Source organism: Otolemur garnettii, unplaced genomic scaffold (assembly GCF_000181295.1).
Source record: "Otolemur garnettii isolate 467f Iridium unplaced genomic scaffold, OtoGar3 scaffold00032, whole genome shotgun sequence".
Taxonomy (NCBI): Eukaryota; Metazoa; Chordata; class Mammalia; order Primates; family Galagidae; genus Otolemur; species Otolemur garnettii.
This window is the reverse complement of record NW_003852427.1, coordinates 6,529,116-6,546,514: the sequence shown is the minus strand read 5'-3', so window position 1 is coordinate 6,546,514 and position 17,399 is coordinate 6,529,116. Positions and strand designations below refer to the sequence as shown.

General features: G+C 40.7%; 2 protein-coding genes across 3 annotated transcripts in view; one reads left to right on the top strand and one right to left on the bottom strand.

The window, feature by feature from the left end:
- The window catches only part of PCCB (propionyl-CoA carboxylase beta subunit), a 68,336-nt gene that overhangs the window by 28,287 nt on the left and 22,650 nt on the right, over positions 1-17,399 (bottom strand). The window contains exons 7-9 of the mRNA XM_003789413.3: positions 8,523-8,631; positions 4,642-4,762; positions 3,869-3,950 (exon numbers count right to left, since the gene is read on the bottom strand). Of these exons, the coding sequence (XP_003789461.1) occupies positions 3,869-3,950; positions 4,642-4,762; positions 8,523-8,631 (312 nt within the window). The remainder of the gene's footprint in view (positions 1-3,868; positions 3,951-4,641; positions 4,763-8,522; positions 8,632-17,399) is intronic.
- Positions 9,619-10,205, top strand: LOC100962361 (ubiquitin-conjugating enzyme E2 variant 1-like). Of its 2 annotated transcripts, XM_012804965.2 has the most exons (2): positions 9,619-9,788; positions 9,915-10,205. In XM_012804965.2, exons 1-2 carry the CDS (start codon positions 9,619-9,621, stop codon positions 10,057-10,059), a joined length of 315 nt encoding a protein of 104 aa, XP_012660419.1. In that variant the 3' UTR covers positions 10,060-10,205. The 2 variants fall into 2 exon arrangements, with proteins under 2 accessions (XP_012660419.1, XP_012660418.1); XM_012804964.2 differs by having other exon boundaries at positions 9,619-10,205.

Genomic DNA, 17,399 nt, shown 5'->3' with positions numbered 1-17,399 from the left:
GACAGAGTCTCAAGCTGTCCACCTGGGTAGAGTGCCAAGGCATCACAGCTCACAGCAACCTCCAATTCCTGGGCTCAAGTGAGTCTCTTGCCTCAGCCTCCCAAGTAGTTGGGACCACAGGCACCTGCCACAACACCTGGCTATTTTTTGGTTGCAGCCATCATTGTTGTTTTTTGCAGGCCCAGGCTGGATTCGAACCTGCCACCTTAGGTGTATGTGGCTGGTGCCTTAGCCATTTGAGCCACAGGCGCCGAGCTTGGGAGTGACTTCTGTCTCAATCCCCTTTCCTTTCTTCGGTGCAGTTGCTCAAGACTGCCTCAGCCATTCCAGAGACTTGCAGGGGGAGTCCAGGACTAGTTTATTATTCTACTTACAGTTATTTGAGTTTGTAGTTTCTAGAATTTACTTATGCTAAAGGTATGGAAATGGTAATTTTATTTTCTTCTTGTTAACCTATGAAGTTCTTGGAGGACATACTGAGTTCTGGATTTAAGAGGCTACCATGACCTTGACTACCCAGAAATATCTTCTTTTACAATTTAAAAAGAAGAAAAGACACCAGAGATCTCTTTCCATGGGCACACAGAGAAAAGAGTTTGTGAGAATACAGCAGGAAGGCCATATTCCTTCGGCCTTCTGGGGAGAGTGACCTCAGAAATGAACTCAACTGGGGAGAGTGACCTCAGAATGAACTCAACCCTGCCAACTCTTTATCTCAGACTTCCAGCCTCCAGAACTGTGAGAAAATAAATTTCTGTTGTTCTTTAAGTCATTTAGTCTATAGTGTTTTATTATAGCAACCTTAGAAGACTAACACACAAAGAAATACAACATTGATATCAAAACCTGATTTTAAATCATTTCTAAAAAATACACATCATTATCACATGACATCAATGCAAAAATCCAAATAAAATATTAGCAAACAGAATATTAACTAGTAGAATTTACTTTAAAGAATGAAGGAATATTTCAGTATTAGGAAATCTACTAAGATAGATTTATAAACAGATCTAAGGAGGAAAATCTCCAAAAATACTAAAGAGCATTTGACAATAGTCACTGCCTATCCCTAAATTTAAAAACAAAATAAAAAAAATTAAAATAGAAACCAGTGGTAGCTTCAACATAAAAAAAGGTATAAACTATAAAACATTGATGGTAGGCTTGGTAAGCACAGGAATAAGACAAAGGCGCCCAGTATTACAATTATTATTCATCATTACATTTGATATATAAGGAGCTATAGCCAATGCAATTAGACAAGAGAAAGAAACGACACAGAAAAAAATTGGAAAGAAGAAACTATTTATAGGCAAGTGCACTTGAAAAACCCAAAAGAATTAACGAGAAAAATTACCAACAGAGAACTTAATAGTTGGCAGGATATAAAACTGATAAAACAAAATCAAGAACTGTCTTATACACCTTAAAAAAATTTTAGGAGAAGATGGTAGAGTAGGAAGCACCAAAATCTGTCTCCTTACCTAGAAACAATTTCACTGGCAGAATCTGTCAGATGTAACTCTTTGGAAGCAGTGGGGTCTGTTGACAGATTGCAACATCCAGGGGAAGTGTAAGACCAAAAACTAATTTCAGTTCTTGGCACCTTTAACAGCTAAACCTGACCCCACCCCAGCTACATGGCAAGCAGCTGCAAGTGTTTGTGGACCATCTTGCACACAGCCTAAAAGACCCAGGGTGGGCACCAAAGGACCCTGTCCTCCAAGTATCTGCTGATTTCAGCTGCTACTAAACACAGAGGTACAAAGAGATGGGGGTCACTGTTGCCACAACTCCTCCTATTATTGCAAGATTTTCCTCCCTTGGGCTAAAGTGTCTTCCAGGGAATTTAAAGGGCTGACACCCTCCAGCTTTGTTTTTATTATTAAGAATTGCCGGCTCGGTGCCTGTGGCTCAAGTGGCTAAGGCGCCAGCCACATACACCTAAGGTGGCGGGTTTGAATCCAGCCCAGGCCCGCCAAAACAACAATGATGGGTGCAACCAAAAAATAGCCAGGCATCGTGGCAGGCACCTATGGTCCCAGCTACTTGGGAGGCTGAGGCAGGAGACTGGCTTGAGCCCAGGAGTTGGAGGTTGCTGTGAGCTGTGATGCCACAGCACTCTACCCAGGGTGACAGCTTGAGGCTCTGCCTCAAAAAAAAAAAAGAATTGCCTTGGCTATTCAGGATTTTTTTCTGGTTCCACACGAAACAAAGAACTATTTTTTCCAGTTCTTCAAAGTATGATGTTGGTATTTTAATGAAGATTACATTGAATCTGTAGATTGCTTTGGGTGTATAGACATTTTAACAATGTTGATTCATCCCAGCCAAGAGCATGGTATGTTCTTTTATTTGTTCATGTCTTCTTCTGCTATTTCTTTTCTTAGGGTTTCACAATTCCCTTTGTAAAGATCCTTCACCTCCTTTGTTAGGTATATTCCTAGGCATTTCATTTTCTTTGAAGCTACTGTAAAGGGAATTGTGTCCTTGATTTATTTCTCAACTTGGCTGTTATTGGCATATACAAAGGCTACTGATATGTGGACACTGATTTTATATGCTTAGATGTTACCATATTTCTTGATTACTTCCTGGCATCTTAATAGTTTTGTCTCTGGGCTTTCCTAAATAGAAGATCATATATATAATTGGCAAAGAGCAAGAGTTTGACCTCCTCTGCCCCCATTTGGATGCCCTTAATATCTGTCTCTTGCCTGACTGCATTGGCTAAGACTTTCAAAACTACATTGAATAGTAGTGACAATAGTGGACATCCTTGTCTGACTCCAGGAAAAAAAAAAAAGCTGCCTATAGAAAGAAAATTGGAAAGTGTGCATGCGCCTGCAAGGGCTCAGAAAAGACCTAAGGAAGACATTTAGGTTACATCCCAGGCTAATCTCTGGAACAGAAACAGCCTATAAGAAAATAATAAGAAAAAAAAAAACAAAGAACAGACCAGGAGCTATGGCTCAAAACCTATAATCCTAGCACTCCGGGAGGCCAAACAGAGTAGAATGCTTTAGCTCAGGAGTCTAAAGTGAAATCCTGTCTCTACTAAAAGTAATAAAACTAGCTGAGTGTTGTGGCAGGTGCCTATACTCCCAGCTACTTGAGAACCTGAGGCAAGAGGATCGCTTGAGTCAAAGAGTTTAAGGGTGCTGCTGTAAGCTGTGGTGCACATTCTAGCCTGGGTCATCAGAATGAGACTGTTTCAAACAAACAAGCAAAACCAGAAAACTCTACAGGAAGGGGAAGAGTATGATTTCAACAAGTAGAGTTGTCACACAGTCATCTATGTTCCACTGTGTGAGGACAGCTGAGAGTACAGTGTGAGGAAGACAGTGGCCATGTCTACTTAATGACTCAAGAAAAAGCCATAAATGTCTGCTCCTATCTCCCACAAACCTCTATACCCATCCACACAACCGTATCACTGGGTGCCCTGTGTACTCTTTCTCTAGAAAGACAAAATAGCCTCTGAACATATGATCCCAAACAAAGGTATCTAACAAGGATCACCCAGGCCTTACTCCAGACTCTAGGGTCATGGCCCCTAATCTATATACTTGAGTGCCTTTTAAAGACTTCCAAGCTCTGCTGGACCAACTAGCTACTCCTGCCTCTAGCCTTCAAGTCCATCTGTGCTGCTAGGGTGTCTATAGCCACTAGGTCTTTCTAGAACACACTACTCAGTGGTCCCTGGTCCTTTGCTCCCCCAGGCCCCACTGAGTTGTGTGATGTCAATGCCAGTGAGTCCAACACTTCCTCACTAGGCCCAAACATAATGAGCATGAATGTGGCAAAGCAGGGCAGGCAAGATGGGCAGATGTGAGCAGGCAAGACGGGCAGATGTGGCACTTACAGAGTGTATAATGTCCACCATGTCGTAGGCTTTAGTAGATTCCAAAGGGACAACTGTGTCGAGCTCAGGAACCAGACGGTCACTTTAGGTAGAAAAAAGACAAAGAGGCAACACAGGAAGAGCTAGTTACCTTGAAGGGGGAAGAGGGAAGAAGCAAATGGGGGACCCACCACAAGGACTGGACCAAACACAAAGAAACTTCCATCTCCGATTCTGGACAACTTAAGAGTCTCTTAAAAATGAAATGAAATGAAAATATTGACCATTCTTTACTCCAAGCTGCCCATCAGTTATTATAGAAAGGAAAAAAGTAAATTAAATAATTTCTCGGCTCAGCGCCTATAGCTCAACTGGCTAAGGCGCCAGCCACGTACACCTAAGGTGGTGGGTTCGAATCCCCAGCCCGGACCCGCCAAACAACAATGACTGCTGCAACCAAAAAATAGCCGGGCGTTGTGGCGGGCGCCTGTGGTCCCAGCTACTTGGGAGGCGGAGGCAGGAGACTCGCTTGAGCCCAGGAGTTGGAGGTTGCTGTGAGCTGTAATGCCACGGCACTCTACCCAGGGGGACAGCTTGAGGCTCTGTCTCAAAAATAAAAAATAAATAAATAATTTCTCATGTCTGCGGTACCCTGCAGACATGCCATCATCATCCCTACATCCAGGAGCCTCTCTAAGTACAAACCACAGTCTACTTCAACCTGCCCAACAAGGAAAATCCTAAAGTACTATCAGGCAGGGTGGCCAAAGAAGGGAAAGTACCCTGCAACCCACCTGGGATCATGGCACTCGCGGATGGGAGCCAGGTCCTGATTGCTGAGGGGCAGGTAGTTGAAGAACTCCCGGAGATTACACAAGGCATCAATGTCATTCTCAAAAGCTCTGTGGGCCACACCTAAGAGAATAGGGAGGATGTGATGGGCCAGGGTATCACTCAGCCTTAAGATGCTGCTTCACTGCCACGTTCCAGGGCACATCTGCCATGAACTATGCTGACAGTTTCAGGATGCACTGCTATACACCACATAACCTCAGGCATCCTTCAATTCACACAGCCTGTTCCCTATGCTCTGTACCCACATCTCTACAGGGGTCACACCTTTCTTTATTCAGGCCTTTGCTCTAACGTCCCCTTCACACCCATCCCCACACTCCTCACTTTCCTGCCCTGGGCCATGTACCTACCCATTTTCCTATTTACTGCTTGGCATCTCTCCTGGAATATCAGCTCCAATAGAGCAAGATCAGGCCTGTCTTATCAATGAAATCCCCACTCCAAGCCCAAAGAACAAAGCCTGACAATAGTGATTAAAATGGTGGACAAAAAGGAGAAGACCCACCTGGCCCTAGGGAGGGATCAAGCCATTATTCCTGAAGAGCATTATGAAATCACAGACCAGCCAAACAAGGCCATAAACATGATAAAGTATAGCCAAGAACACTGTCTGAGATTTGCCTTGCCAGACTCTGCCTCCCCAGTCGCCTGTCCATAAAGCAGCCAGAGGGAGCTCCACCAGTCAAATCATGGCACATCTCTACTCCAACCACCTGCCTTACTGTCCATTGAGTTTGCCAGCCACTCTCCTACCCCAGGGCTTTTGTGTAAGCTATTCCCTCTACCTACAATGCTGCAAATATACACATCAATGCAGTTAACTCCTTCAAATGTGCTTAACTGTTAGCCTCCCAAGGGGGCCTCCCCTTATACCACCATATTTGAAATTGCAATAATCCCAACCAATTCCCTTTACCTTGTTCTACTTTTTCTACATCATTTATTGCCTTCTAACATACCATATAATGTATTTATTTATAATGTTTATTGTCTATTTCATCTACTAGAAAACATAATATAAACCCCATATGGGCAAGGGTCTTTTTTTTATTCTCTCCACAGATGTATTTTTAGCACCTAGAATAATGTTTCACACATAGATACTCAATGTATATCTGTCACATGAAGAAGCATTTTCAACATGGCAGAATATTTTCATTCAGTAAGTATTTATAAATTGGTTAGAATAAGAGTTATAATTTAATGCAGAAATTCTATTCCTAGGTATACACTAAAGATAAATGAAAACATGTTCATACAAAAACTTGTACATAAATGCTTATAGTAGTAAATCTATGATAGCCAAAAAGTGGAACCAACTCAAATGTCTATTAATTGGTCAAAAAAGAAAACGTGGTATATCCATACACTGGAATATATAAAAAGAAATGAAGTTCTGATTCATGATGATCACAACTAGTATGAATGAAACTTAAAAAAATGATGTTTCAGCTATAAGTCAGAAGAGGAAAAAAAATGCTAAGTAAAAGGAATCAGTCACAAAGATCACATACTGTATGATTTCCATTTATATGAAATGTCCAGAATGGGAAAATCCACATATGGCAAGAAATAGGCAATTGCCTGGGGGAGCAGTATTTGTCGTGACATAGGAAGTGATGCTGATGGGCATGGGGCTTCTTCTTAGGATGATCAAAATGTCATGACATTAGTTGGGGTAATAGTTATATTAACTCTGAATGTATTAAAGACCACTGAATTGTATACTATAAATATTTAAGGTATATGGCATATGCATTATAATTCAATAAAGTTGTTATCAAAAAGAAAATATATATACATATAAAGCCCACTTTGTGCCTTGCTCTGGGGATTCAGGACAAGCAGATCAGATGGCCCAAAAAGAATACCACATACAACCCTTTAAAACAAAAATGAAACCATAAAACTGTGCTACAGGACAAAACTTAAGACATCCATTACTTTAAGCTGTCAAGAAAAACAAAAAAAAAGAACCAGTTGTAGAAGAGTTTGCATACCTCTATGTTCAAATACAAGCACATGTATTCACAGTCATCTGCATGAAAAGACTACAAAGGTATCTCAGTGGTGATTCTGTGTGGATGATGGAATTTCTACTGATTTCTACTCCTTGTATTTTTAAAATTTTATACTGAAAACATGTAATACTACTGAAATGAGAAAAAAATAAATGAATAGTGTATTTCATCCAATATAAGATGCCATCATGGCTCGGCGCCTATAGTTCAGTGGTTAGGACACTGGGGCTGTCAGGTTCAAACCCAGCCTGGGCCTGTTAAACAACAATGACAACTACAACAAAAAAATAGCCAGGCATTGTGGCAGGCGGCTATAATCCCAGCTACTTAGGAGGATAAGGCAAAAAAATCGCTTAAACCCAAGAGTTTGAAGTTGCTGTGAGCTGTGACGCGCCATGGCACTCTACTGAGGGCGACATAATGAAACTCAGTCTGGGGAAAAAAAAAGATGCCATCAAGATTGAACTCTACATTATATCACAGCAAGAAAGACAAACTGCCAGTGTGGCAGCAGGCTGCCCATAGAGCAGATGCTGAAAAGCGTTCTGATTCCACCCAGATCTCAGAAATGGACTGAATGGAGCTGACAGGGGAGGAAAAAGAATGAATTGAGGCTGATGCCACCTGAGACAAAGAGAGAGACAAGTTTTGTGGGGCAGGATATCAAGAGCTCTGACTTTTTTTTTTCCTTTTTTTTTTTTTTTTTTTTGCCATGGCGTCACAGCTCACAGTAACCTCCAGCTCTTGGGCTTAGCCAAATTTCTTGCCTCACCCTCCCAAGGAGCTGGGACTATAGGCGCCCGCCACAACACCTGGCTATCCTTTTGTTGCGCTTTGGCCAGGGCCAGGTTCAAATCCACCACCCTCAGTATACTGGGCCAGCACTCTACTCACTGAACCACAGGCCCCGCCCAGAGCTCTGACTTTTTCTAAACCATATTTCTTCAAATCCATGAGTTCACTAATGAGACACATCTCTACCTCATGGACACTAAGAAGAAATGCTGATAATTAAATGATGACCTAATGCCTTACCATAGTACAATGTGGTACATAAATCAGTCACACCAACCTCTACTGCTTCAAAAATATCTCACAGAGGAAATGTCTCCTATCCTCAGTTACACTGCTTGCTGTGGGGTAGGCAATCCTTTCATAGCTCAGTGTTTTTTTCCAAATATGCAATTACAATCATTACTCCAATGGTAACATGTCTTCACTCATATCAGAATCATCCCCTACTCCTAATTTCATGCCTTGCTATGTAAATAAGAACTTTTTGTTTCAACACCAAAACACAGAATAATCTTTATACATTTTAGCTAGTACATTTGGTATGTAAACTTAAGGTAAAGAACTATGACCAAATTCACAACCACGTGGTTCATAACCATCACATTAAGACCATACCTGGCCAATGGTGTTTGGTAAAATGCTGTCTACTCCAAGATATAACCCAGCTTTGAAGTTTAGTCACGAAGAGATACAGTATTTTGCTAAAGGTTCAACCATACCTTCTTATAACCACCATTCTAACAATTACCTTTAAAATTACTCTAAAGAATATCAGAGCAATAATAGCCTGCTACTTATTTCAATAAATTTGAGATACCAAACCCACCTTTATCACTGTATTTGTAGGCAATATCTGTACTGTCCTGTAGTACAACAAATTGTACTATAGTCTTCCCAAATAAGTTCTACTAATTAAGTGATACTTTTAAAACTGTCACCATTACCCTTGGCATGCCCTCTTCTCAATGTTTGAAAATAATAATGTCATCTTCAAGGCCTCTTACCAGACATGGTGGTATGAGTCTTGGCACCACCAAGCTCCTCCTGGGTAACATCCTCATTGGTGACAGACTTTACAACATCAGGGCCAGTGATAAACAGGTAGGAAGTATCCTGAAATCAGAGATTTCCATATCAATCCATCTCAGGAGCACCATAACTGGTCAGAGCCTTAGAGTTTACTCACCAAAAATGACAAATACACAGAAAATAATGTCACAGTGGCAGAACCAGGCTAGAATGAAGCTCAAAGATACCTATCAAGACAGGCTCAGTGGCGCACGCCTATAATACTAGCACTCTAGGAAGCTGAGAAGGGTGGATTGCTTGAGCTGAGGAATTAGAGACCAGTCTGAACAAGAGCGAGACCTAATCTCTACTAAAAATTGAAAAACTAGCTGGATATGGTGGAACATGCCCATAGTCCCAGCTACTCGGAGGCTGAGGCAAGAGGCTTGAGCTCAGGAGTTGCAGGTTGCTGTGACCTATGATGCCACAGTTCAGGAAAGAATCTCTGAGCTTGAGGATATCTTAATAGAAACGACCCAAATTGAAAACCCAGAATATCCACGAACTGTGGAACCACTATAAGGATGTAACGTACACATATTGGGAATTCCAGAAGAAGAGAGAAAGAAACAAAACATTGGAAAAAATATGACTGACAATTTCCCCAAACTGTCAGACACCAAACCACAGATCCAGGAAGCTCAGAGAGCATTGAGCAAGATGAATGCCAAAAATACTGTACTTAGGTACCTTATCCTCAAGCCATAGAAAACCAAAGATAATGAGAAAATCCTAAAAGCAGCCAGAAGAAAAAAAAAAATTTTCACCTATAGAAGACCAATCAAAGATAAGCACTACATCCAACATCTACCATGCAAGTAAGAGAGCAAAGGGTTTTAAGTGTGGAGGAGAAAAAATTACCTACAAAGTTAGAATTCTGTACCCTACAAAATTATCCTTCAAGAGTGAAAGAGAAATAAAAATTTTCTCAAATGAAAATTGAGGAAATCCGTTGCCAGCTGACCTGCCTTACAAGAAATATTAAGAAAAATTCTTTACAAAAAAGGTAAGTTGGAGTGACAGCGATGCAAGATGGCAGCCACCTTGGGCTCAGGAGTAAAAGTCCCTTGCAATTTCCAACTGTTGAAAGAACTCGAAGAAGGCCAGAAAGGAGTAGGATATGGCAGAGTTAGCTGGGGTCTAGAAGATGATGAAGACATGACACTTACAAGATGGACAGGGATGATAATTGGGCCTCCAAGAACAATTTATGAAAACCGAATATACAGCCTTAAAATAGAATGCAGACCTAAATACCCAGAAGCACCCCCCTTTGTAAGATTTGTAACAAAAATTAATATGAATGGAGTTAACAGTTCTAATGGAGTGGTGGACCCAAGAGCCATACCAATGCTAGCAAAATGGCAGAATTCTTATAGCATCAAAGTTGTCCTGCAAGAGCTTTGGCGCCTAATGATGTCTAAAGAAAATATGAAACTCCCTCAGCCACCTGAACAGTGTTACAGCAATTAATCAAAAGGAAAACCACAGGCCCTTCCCCTCCCCCCCATTTGATTTAAGCAGTCTTTATTTTCCACAGTAGTAAATTTTCTAGATACATCTTGTAGACCTCAAAGTACTGGAAAGGAAGCTCCCATTCAAAGGCAACTTATCTTAAGATACTGTAAATGATACTATTTTTTTGTCCATTTGAAATATATAAGTTGTGCTGTAACAAATTATCCCATCAAGTGTAACCACTATCCACGTAGCTGAACTTCTGGGATCCAGAAAGTATATTTAAATTGGTTCCCATCATAACTGGTGCAGCACATCTAACTCAACTGTGAAAAGACACATGACCCCCTCCCCATATTCTTGGGCTAGAATTAAGTTGTTTCTTTCATTTGAGAAGTATATATTAGTTTCATAGAAGGGCTGTGGAGGGGAGAAGAGTGGCTGGGTGGTGGGAGGTTGACCGGAAAGATCACCTATATTTCTGTCTAACAAGGGTCCAAGTGAACTTTTCTAGAACTAGAATGTAAATGTTTTGACACAATGACTATGCAAATGACATGAAATTTATGTGAACCAGCTTGATGAAAGTATTTCAAAATGTATATGAAAACACTACACTGTACCCCGTGTTTGCATTAATGTACACAGCTATCATTTAATAAAAAAAAAAAAAAAAAAAAAAAAAGAAAAGACACATGACACAATCACCTTGCTGCTGATTACATGGCCTGGGGTCTCCGCCTTCTCTCATTTCCCTTGCCCCTGTCTCCTCCCCTCCCTGCAACAGCCCTTTAGCTTGGGGGCTTGTTAGAGTAGACATGAAGGTTTCAGGTCACAGCCTATGGGACTACTGCTGGGTGTGTGGGGTGATTTGTCTGCACCCCTGATTTCTTTAAGTCTTAAATGATGCCACTTTCCAAGCCATCATCCCCTTCCCACTCTCCTCCACTCCCACCCTTGGCCAAAGCATAGATTGTAACCCCTCTGCTCCCCTCTGAGATTGGCCTTCAGTGAGGAATTCAGGGCTTTCCCCATATCTTCTCTCCCCCACCTTTATCGAGGGGTGCTGCTTTTTTCTCCCTCCTCCTCAAGTCCTTCTTTGCACTGTCACCACCCAACACTTTCCATGACACTTCTTTGCTTTGGCCAAAAGCCATCAGGTAAGGTTGGAAAGAGTCTCTTACCTCCCTTATTTCATTTTGGAATCGCATTTATTCACTCCAACAGCCTAGGAAATGAATTGGGTCCTCAGCCCTGCCACCTCTGCTGTCATCATCAGCTGATGCACTTTTTTAGCTCAGGTTTTGATAAGGTGAACAGTCACCAGGGTTACTCAGACCTGCCAGCTCTCAGAGTCCTTGGTAACTTGGAGAAAGCCCACCTGAAGACACTTACAAGCACACACTCTCTCTCTGAATTGTTTTGTTTTCCTGTAATTGCTTTTGCTTTTAAAAATCAAAGAAGCTTTAAACAGGGCTTTCATTTTGTCATCCTTGCAATCAATTGGGGTCTAGTTTGGAATTTGACAACTGGAACAAAAAACCTTGAATTCAGTCCATACTTTGGTTTTGGTGCTGCTGCTTTGCATGATCCAATCCTCAGCAGGGATCCAGAAAGAACTGGTGAGCACAGCTGATCCCCAAAATTGGCGGGCTTGACTTCCTAGCAAATGGCTGCATTCTTTTACATTCTGTTCAGGACCACTAAATGCTGAAATGTGGATGCATACTGAAATAAAAGCAATTCATTGTGTACTAAAGGTTTTTTTTTTTTTTTTAAATTTAGTATTTGTATAAAACCACCTTTTGAGCAGCAACTGCCAAAAGTCTGGAAAGCAATTGATGTTTCCATTAATCTTTTTCTGGGGAAAACGTTAGTTCTAAGGATTTAACATCCTGTAAGTAAAGTTTAACATAACAGTATTCCATAAGCAGCCTTTTGATTGTCAGACCATTGCCTGATTTTAATATAATAAAAAAAAAAGTGTGCGTTAATATTTAAAAAAAAGAAAGAAAAGGTAAGTTGATAAAGGTCAGAAACCAGGACCTACATAAAGAAAGAGCATCAGAGAAGGAATAAATGAAGGTAAAATGAAAACTTTTATTTTTCTTATTCTTAACTGATCTAATAGATACTACTTTGTTCACAATAACAGGAAAATATTCAATTATCTATGTATGTATACATATGCTAACATGTAAGTGACATGAATGATAGCAATAATACACGGGATAGTTGAAATTAAAATTATTTTGTTATTACAAGGTATTTACACTACCCAAGAAGCAGTATAATGCTAATTGAAATTGGACTTGAATTAGTTGTAAATGTACATTTCAAACTTGTAAGGCAATCGATAAAAGGAGTTTAAAAAGTATAACTACTGTGATAATAAAGGAAAGAAAATAGGATCATCTAAAATGGTCAGTAAAAAGCAGAAAAAGAAAGACAAAAATGAGAACACAGAATAAATAGAAATCAGTAACAATTATGGTGATATTAATCCAACTATATCAATGATCACTCTGAATCTCAATGGTCTACATGCATCAATTATAAGCACAGACTGTCAGAGTGGATCAAGAAACAAGACCCAACTATATGAGCTATCTACAAAAAAATCCATTTTAAACGTAAAGACACATAAAACTAAAAGTAAATGGAGAAAAGATATAACATGTTAACCCTAATCAAAAGAAAGCAGGAGTAGCTGTATTAATTTCAGACCGAGTTCGTGACTACCCTGGCAACATGGTAAGACCTCTCCTTTACAAAAAAAAAGTAAAAAATTAACCAGGCACGATGGCACACATTTGTTCCACCTACTCTGAAGGTGAAGTAATCACTTGAGCCCAGTAGATAAAGGTTACAGTGAGATATGATCATATCACTCTACTACTTCAGCCTGGGTAATAGAGACCCTGGCAATCACTCAATCAATCAATCAATTAAAATAAAAAATAATTTCAGACAGAGGAGACTTCAGAACAAGAAAAGTTATCAGGGATAAAGAGCACCACTGCATAATAATAAAGGAGACAATTCTCCAAAGGGATGTGTACACATTAAGGATTCCATGCCTATCAGAGAGTCAAAATAACATGAGGTACTCATAGGACTGCAAGGAGAGATACATTAATCCATTACCTTAGCTGGAGAACTCAACCGGGGTCTTAACTGTTGTTCAGGCTGGTCTCAGACTCATGAGCTCAAGTGAACCATCCACCTCAGCCTCCCAGAGTGCTAGGATTACAGGCCTGAGCTACCACACCCAGACAAAAATCTCAATTTTTTTTTTTTTAAGACAGAGTCTCAAGCTGTCACTCTGAGTGGAGTGCTGTGGCGTCACAGCTCACAGCAACCTCAAACTCTTGGGCTTAAGCAATTCTCTTGCTTCAGTCTCCCAAGTAGCTGGAACTACAGGAGCCCACCACAACACCCAGCTATTTTGTTGTTGTTGTTGCAGCTGTCATTGTTGTTTTAGCTGGTCTGGGCCAGGTTTGAACCCGCCAGCCTCAGTGTACGTGGCTGGTGCCCTACCCACCCAGCTACTGGCGCCACCCAAAATCTCAATTTTTTAAATAGTTATGCCACCAAAGAAGAAACATACGAGATAGCACTTAGCTTTTTGAGTCTTGATATGCAAATTGAGACCACAATGAGAGACCATATACTAGCATCAAAACATGCTAATGTAAGGGCCAGCAAAGTTGTGAAACAAGTGAAATTCTCCCACTGCTGGTAGAATTATAAATTGCTATATCCTCTTCCGCAAAGTCAAGTATTATCTTAAAAAGCTAAAGATATGTATTTCTTATGACCTAAGATTGCCACTACTTTGAGAAACTGAAATGTGTGCACCAAGATACATATATTAGAATGTTTATATCAGCATCTTTTGCAATAGCAAAAATCTTGAAACAATCCAATGTCCATCAATGGTAGAATGGAGGAACATATTAAGATATATTTACTGCACAGCTATTAAAATGAATGAACTACATTTACAAAGAACAACATAGATAAATCTTTTAAAAAAATGCACCAGAAGACTTACACAAAAGAAAGCATAGTACATGGTTTCATCTTACATAAAGGTTAAAACAGCAAAACTAATCCACACTGTTTGGTGAGACTTAACTAAAAATTTTTAACTATGAAGAAAAGCAAATAAAAACATTGCCATAAAGGTTGAGATAATAAATAATTCTGGGGGAGGAGCAAGATGGCAGCCAAGTAACAGCTTCCTTGCAACTGGGCACGATGAGACTGGGGAGAGAAGACACCAGGCATCTCTGGCTGGTAGGATCTGCCCAGAAACATCCCTTTGGGGACACAGAGAGTCAGCAAGAGACTTCTGGACCCCACGAGGAGGACAAAAGCAATAGAAAACTGGCAAGTGGTTATGTGGGTTCGTTCAGTCTAATCCGGCCAGCAGCTGTTAAGTATAGCAGCAGTGAGATTGCAAATTGGAAAGGCCTTACCTGTGAGCTGTCTTGTTTTTTTGAGACAGAGCCTGAAGCTGTTTCCCCGGGTCGAGTGCTATGGCTTCACTGCTCACAGCAACCTCCAACTCCTGGGCTCAAGCGAGTCTCCTGCCTCCGCCTCCCAAGCAGCTGGGACCACAGGTGCCTGCCTCAACGCCCGGCTATTTTTTGGTTGCAGCCATTATTGTTGTTTGGCGGTTCCAGGCTGGATTCGAACCTGCCACCTTAGGTGTATGTGGCTGGCGCCTTAGCCGCTTGAGCCACAGGTGCCGAGCCTGAGCTGTCTTGTTTTAGGGGGGATTTGGCACTCAGTTGAACTACCTTGGGAGAACTTGGGCAAAAGTGCAGAGGACTTTCAGCATTGTCCAGGGCCCCAGACTGAGCCACTAAGCCAGATGGAGCTAATAGTGTTCAGCTGTGGAACAAGAGGAGCCATTGTGGGACAATGGCAAGCTCTGTCCTCAGGGTTGCACAGCAAGGATCAGGTGGGAGACCCTGGGTAAGTAATCTAGTGACTGAGCAGCCTAAAGGCAGGGACTGAGATGCCTTACACCCTTGGCCAACAGGGGCATAGAGTGAGACTGGTTTTGGCACACTGGGTTAAGTGGACAGCCTCTTCAGGGGTGATCCCAGTGACAAGTGCTGTCCTGGGAAAGCTGCTTCTTAGTCAAGGTTAGCAGTATAAACTGGCTTTTCAGTGGGCAGAGGAGAGATTTAGGTTCTCTGTCCTGCAGAATTTGAGAAATCAGCAGAGGCCTCCAGTCTTCCTCTCATATAGCTGTAACAACATTGTAATTAACATCTCATACCCCAGAAGACCACCTATTGCCCAGACAATATTCAGAAAAATATATATATACTGATTTGTTTTGGGGTTTTTTGTTGTTGTTTTTTTTTAATTTCAACATTTTCCCTCTAGATTTTTCTTTTTTTTCATTCTTTTCTTTCTTCATTTTCCTAGTTTAAATATAATTTTCCATTGTTGCCTTCTTTAACAACTAGAACTTTGTTTTTGCTAGTGTTTCTACCCCTATTATTTGTTTTTTTCCCTAATTTTATCCCATAAAGTTTTCTGTTTGCTTGTTTCGGTTTGATTTATAGCATTTTTGTCTTTCTTCTCTACTTGGTGGAGGTAGGGTATTGTGTCTGAATAGGCTGGCAAAGAGCTGCTGACCTCAAGGGAACCACCCAACCCGGCACCCCCAGACGTTGGGAGTTTTTAAGGTTGGGTCAAATAACCCTACTATACACCTACATTGTTCCTCTCTCCCTCTTTCTGTGCCTCTCTTCTTTTTGTCAATATTTCCTTTTACTCACCCCCTCTCCTTTCTCTTTTTTCTTTACCTTTTTTTTCTTTTTTTCCCTCTTCCTCTTCAATCTTCTCATCTTTCTGGTTTTGTACCAAAGAACTCAGTGAAACCCTAGTCCAGAGGCACAGTAACTTAAAGAGCAAGAGGAAGTGAAAGGAAAATTAAGGCAAGGAAATAGACAAAAGAAAACACTCATGAGGAAGAATCAGCAGAAAAATCCTGGCAACATGAAAAACCAGTCCAGAGCAAACCTCGCCCCCCCGCCAACCGAGGGATGGTGAGGTAGCTACTGCAGAGGATTCTACCTATAAAGAAATGTTAGAAATGACAGAAAGGGAATTTAGAATACAGATGATGAAAACAATGAAGGAAATGATGGAAATAATGAAGGAAACTGCTGATAAAGTGGAAAATAACCAAAAGGAAATCCAAAAACAGAATCAAATAAGAGATGAACGATATGAAGAATATAGAAAGGATACAGCAGAGCTGAAAGAACTGAAGCAGTCAATTAGGAAACTTAAAGATGAATAGAAAGTATCAACAACAGATTAAACCATGCAGAAGAAAGAATCTCAGAGATAGAGGACAAAGCTCTTGAGATAACTCAGATAGTTAAAGAGGCAAAAGAGAGAGAAAGCAGAACGTTTACTAAGAGAATTATGAGACTTTATGAAGCGTTCAAACATAGGAGTTATAGGTATCCCAGAAGGGGAAGAAGCATGCCCCCAGGGGAATGGAAGCCAAACTAGTGAATATTATAAATGAAAATTTCCCAAGTATCACCAAAGATTCTGACACACTCCTTTCAGAGGGATATCGGACCCCAGGTCGCCTCAACTCTAACCTAGCTTCTCCAAGATACACTGTGATGAACCTGTCCAAAGTCAAGACAAAAGAAAAGATTCTTCAAGCTGCCAGGAGTAAACACCAGTTGACTACAGTGGCAAATCCATCAGGGTGACTGCAGACTTCTCTAATGAAACCTTTCAAGCAAAAAGACAATGGTCATCTATCTTTAATCTACTTAAACAGAACAATTTCCAGCCCAGAATTCTATATCCTGCTAAGCTAAGCTTTAAAATTGACAGAGAAATCAAATCATTTACTGATATGAAAATTTGAGGAAATTTGCCACAACAACATCAGCTCTACAGGAAATACTTCAACCTGTCGTACACACAGACCATCACAATGGATCAACAGCAAAGTAAGAACTCAGAAATTAAAGGACAGAACCTAACTTCCACACCGATGAAAAGATAAAACTACGCAATGAACTCTCACAAAGTAAGATGAATAGAACACTACCCCACTTATCAATTATCTCAATAAATGTTAATGGCTTGAATTACCCACTGAAGAGGCATAGATTGGCAGACTGGATGAAAAAATACAAGCCATCCATTTGCTGTCTGCAAGAAACACACTTAGCTTCAAAAGACAAATTAAAACTCTGAGTTAAGGGTTGGAAGATAATTTTTCAGGCAAATAGAATTCAGAAGAAAAGAGGAGTTGCAATCTTATTTTCAGATACATGTGGATTTAAAGCAACTAA

Excerpts from the sequence above, each read along its gene's own strand:
- LOC100962361 (XM_012804964.2), top strand. The coding sequence starts at position 9,619 with ATGGCAGCCACCTTGGGCTCAGGAGTAAAAGTCCCTTGCAATTTCCAA.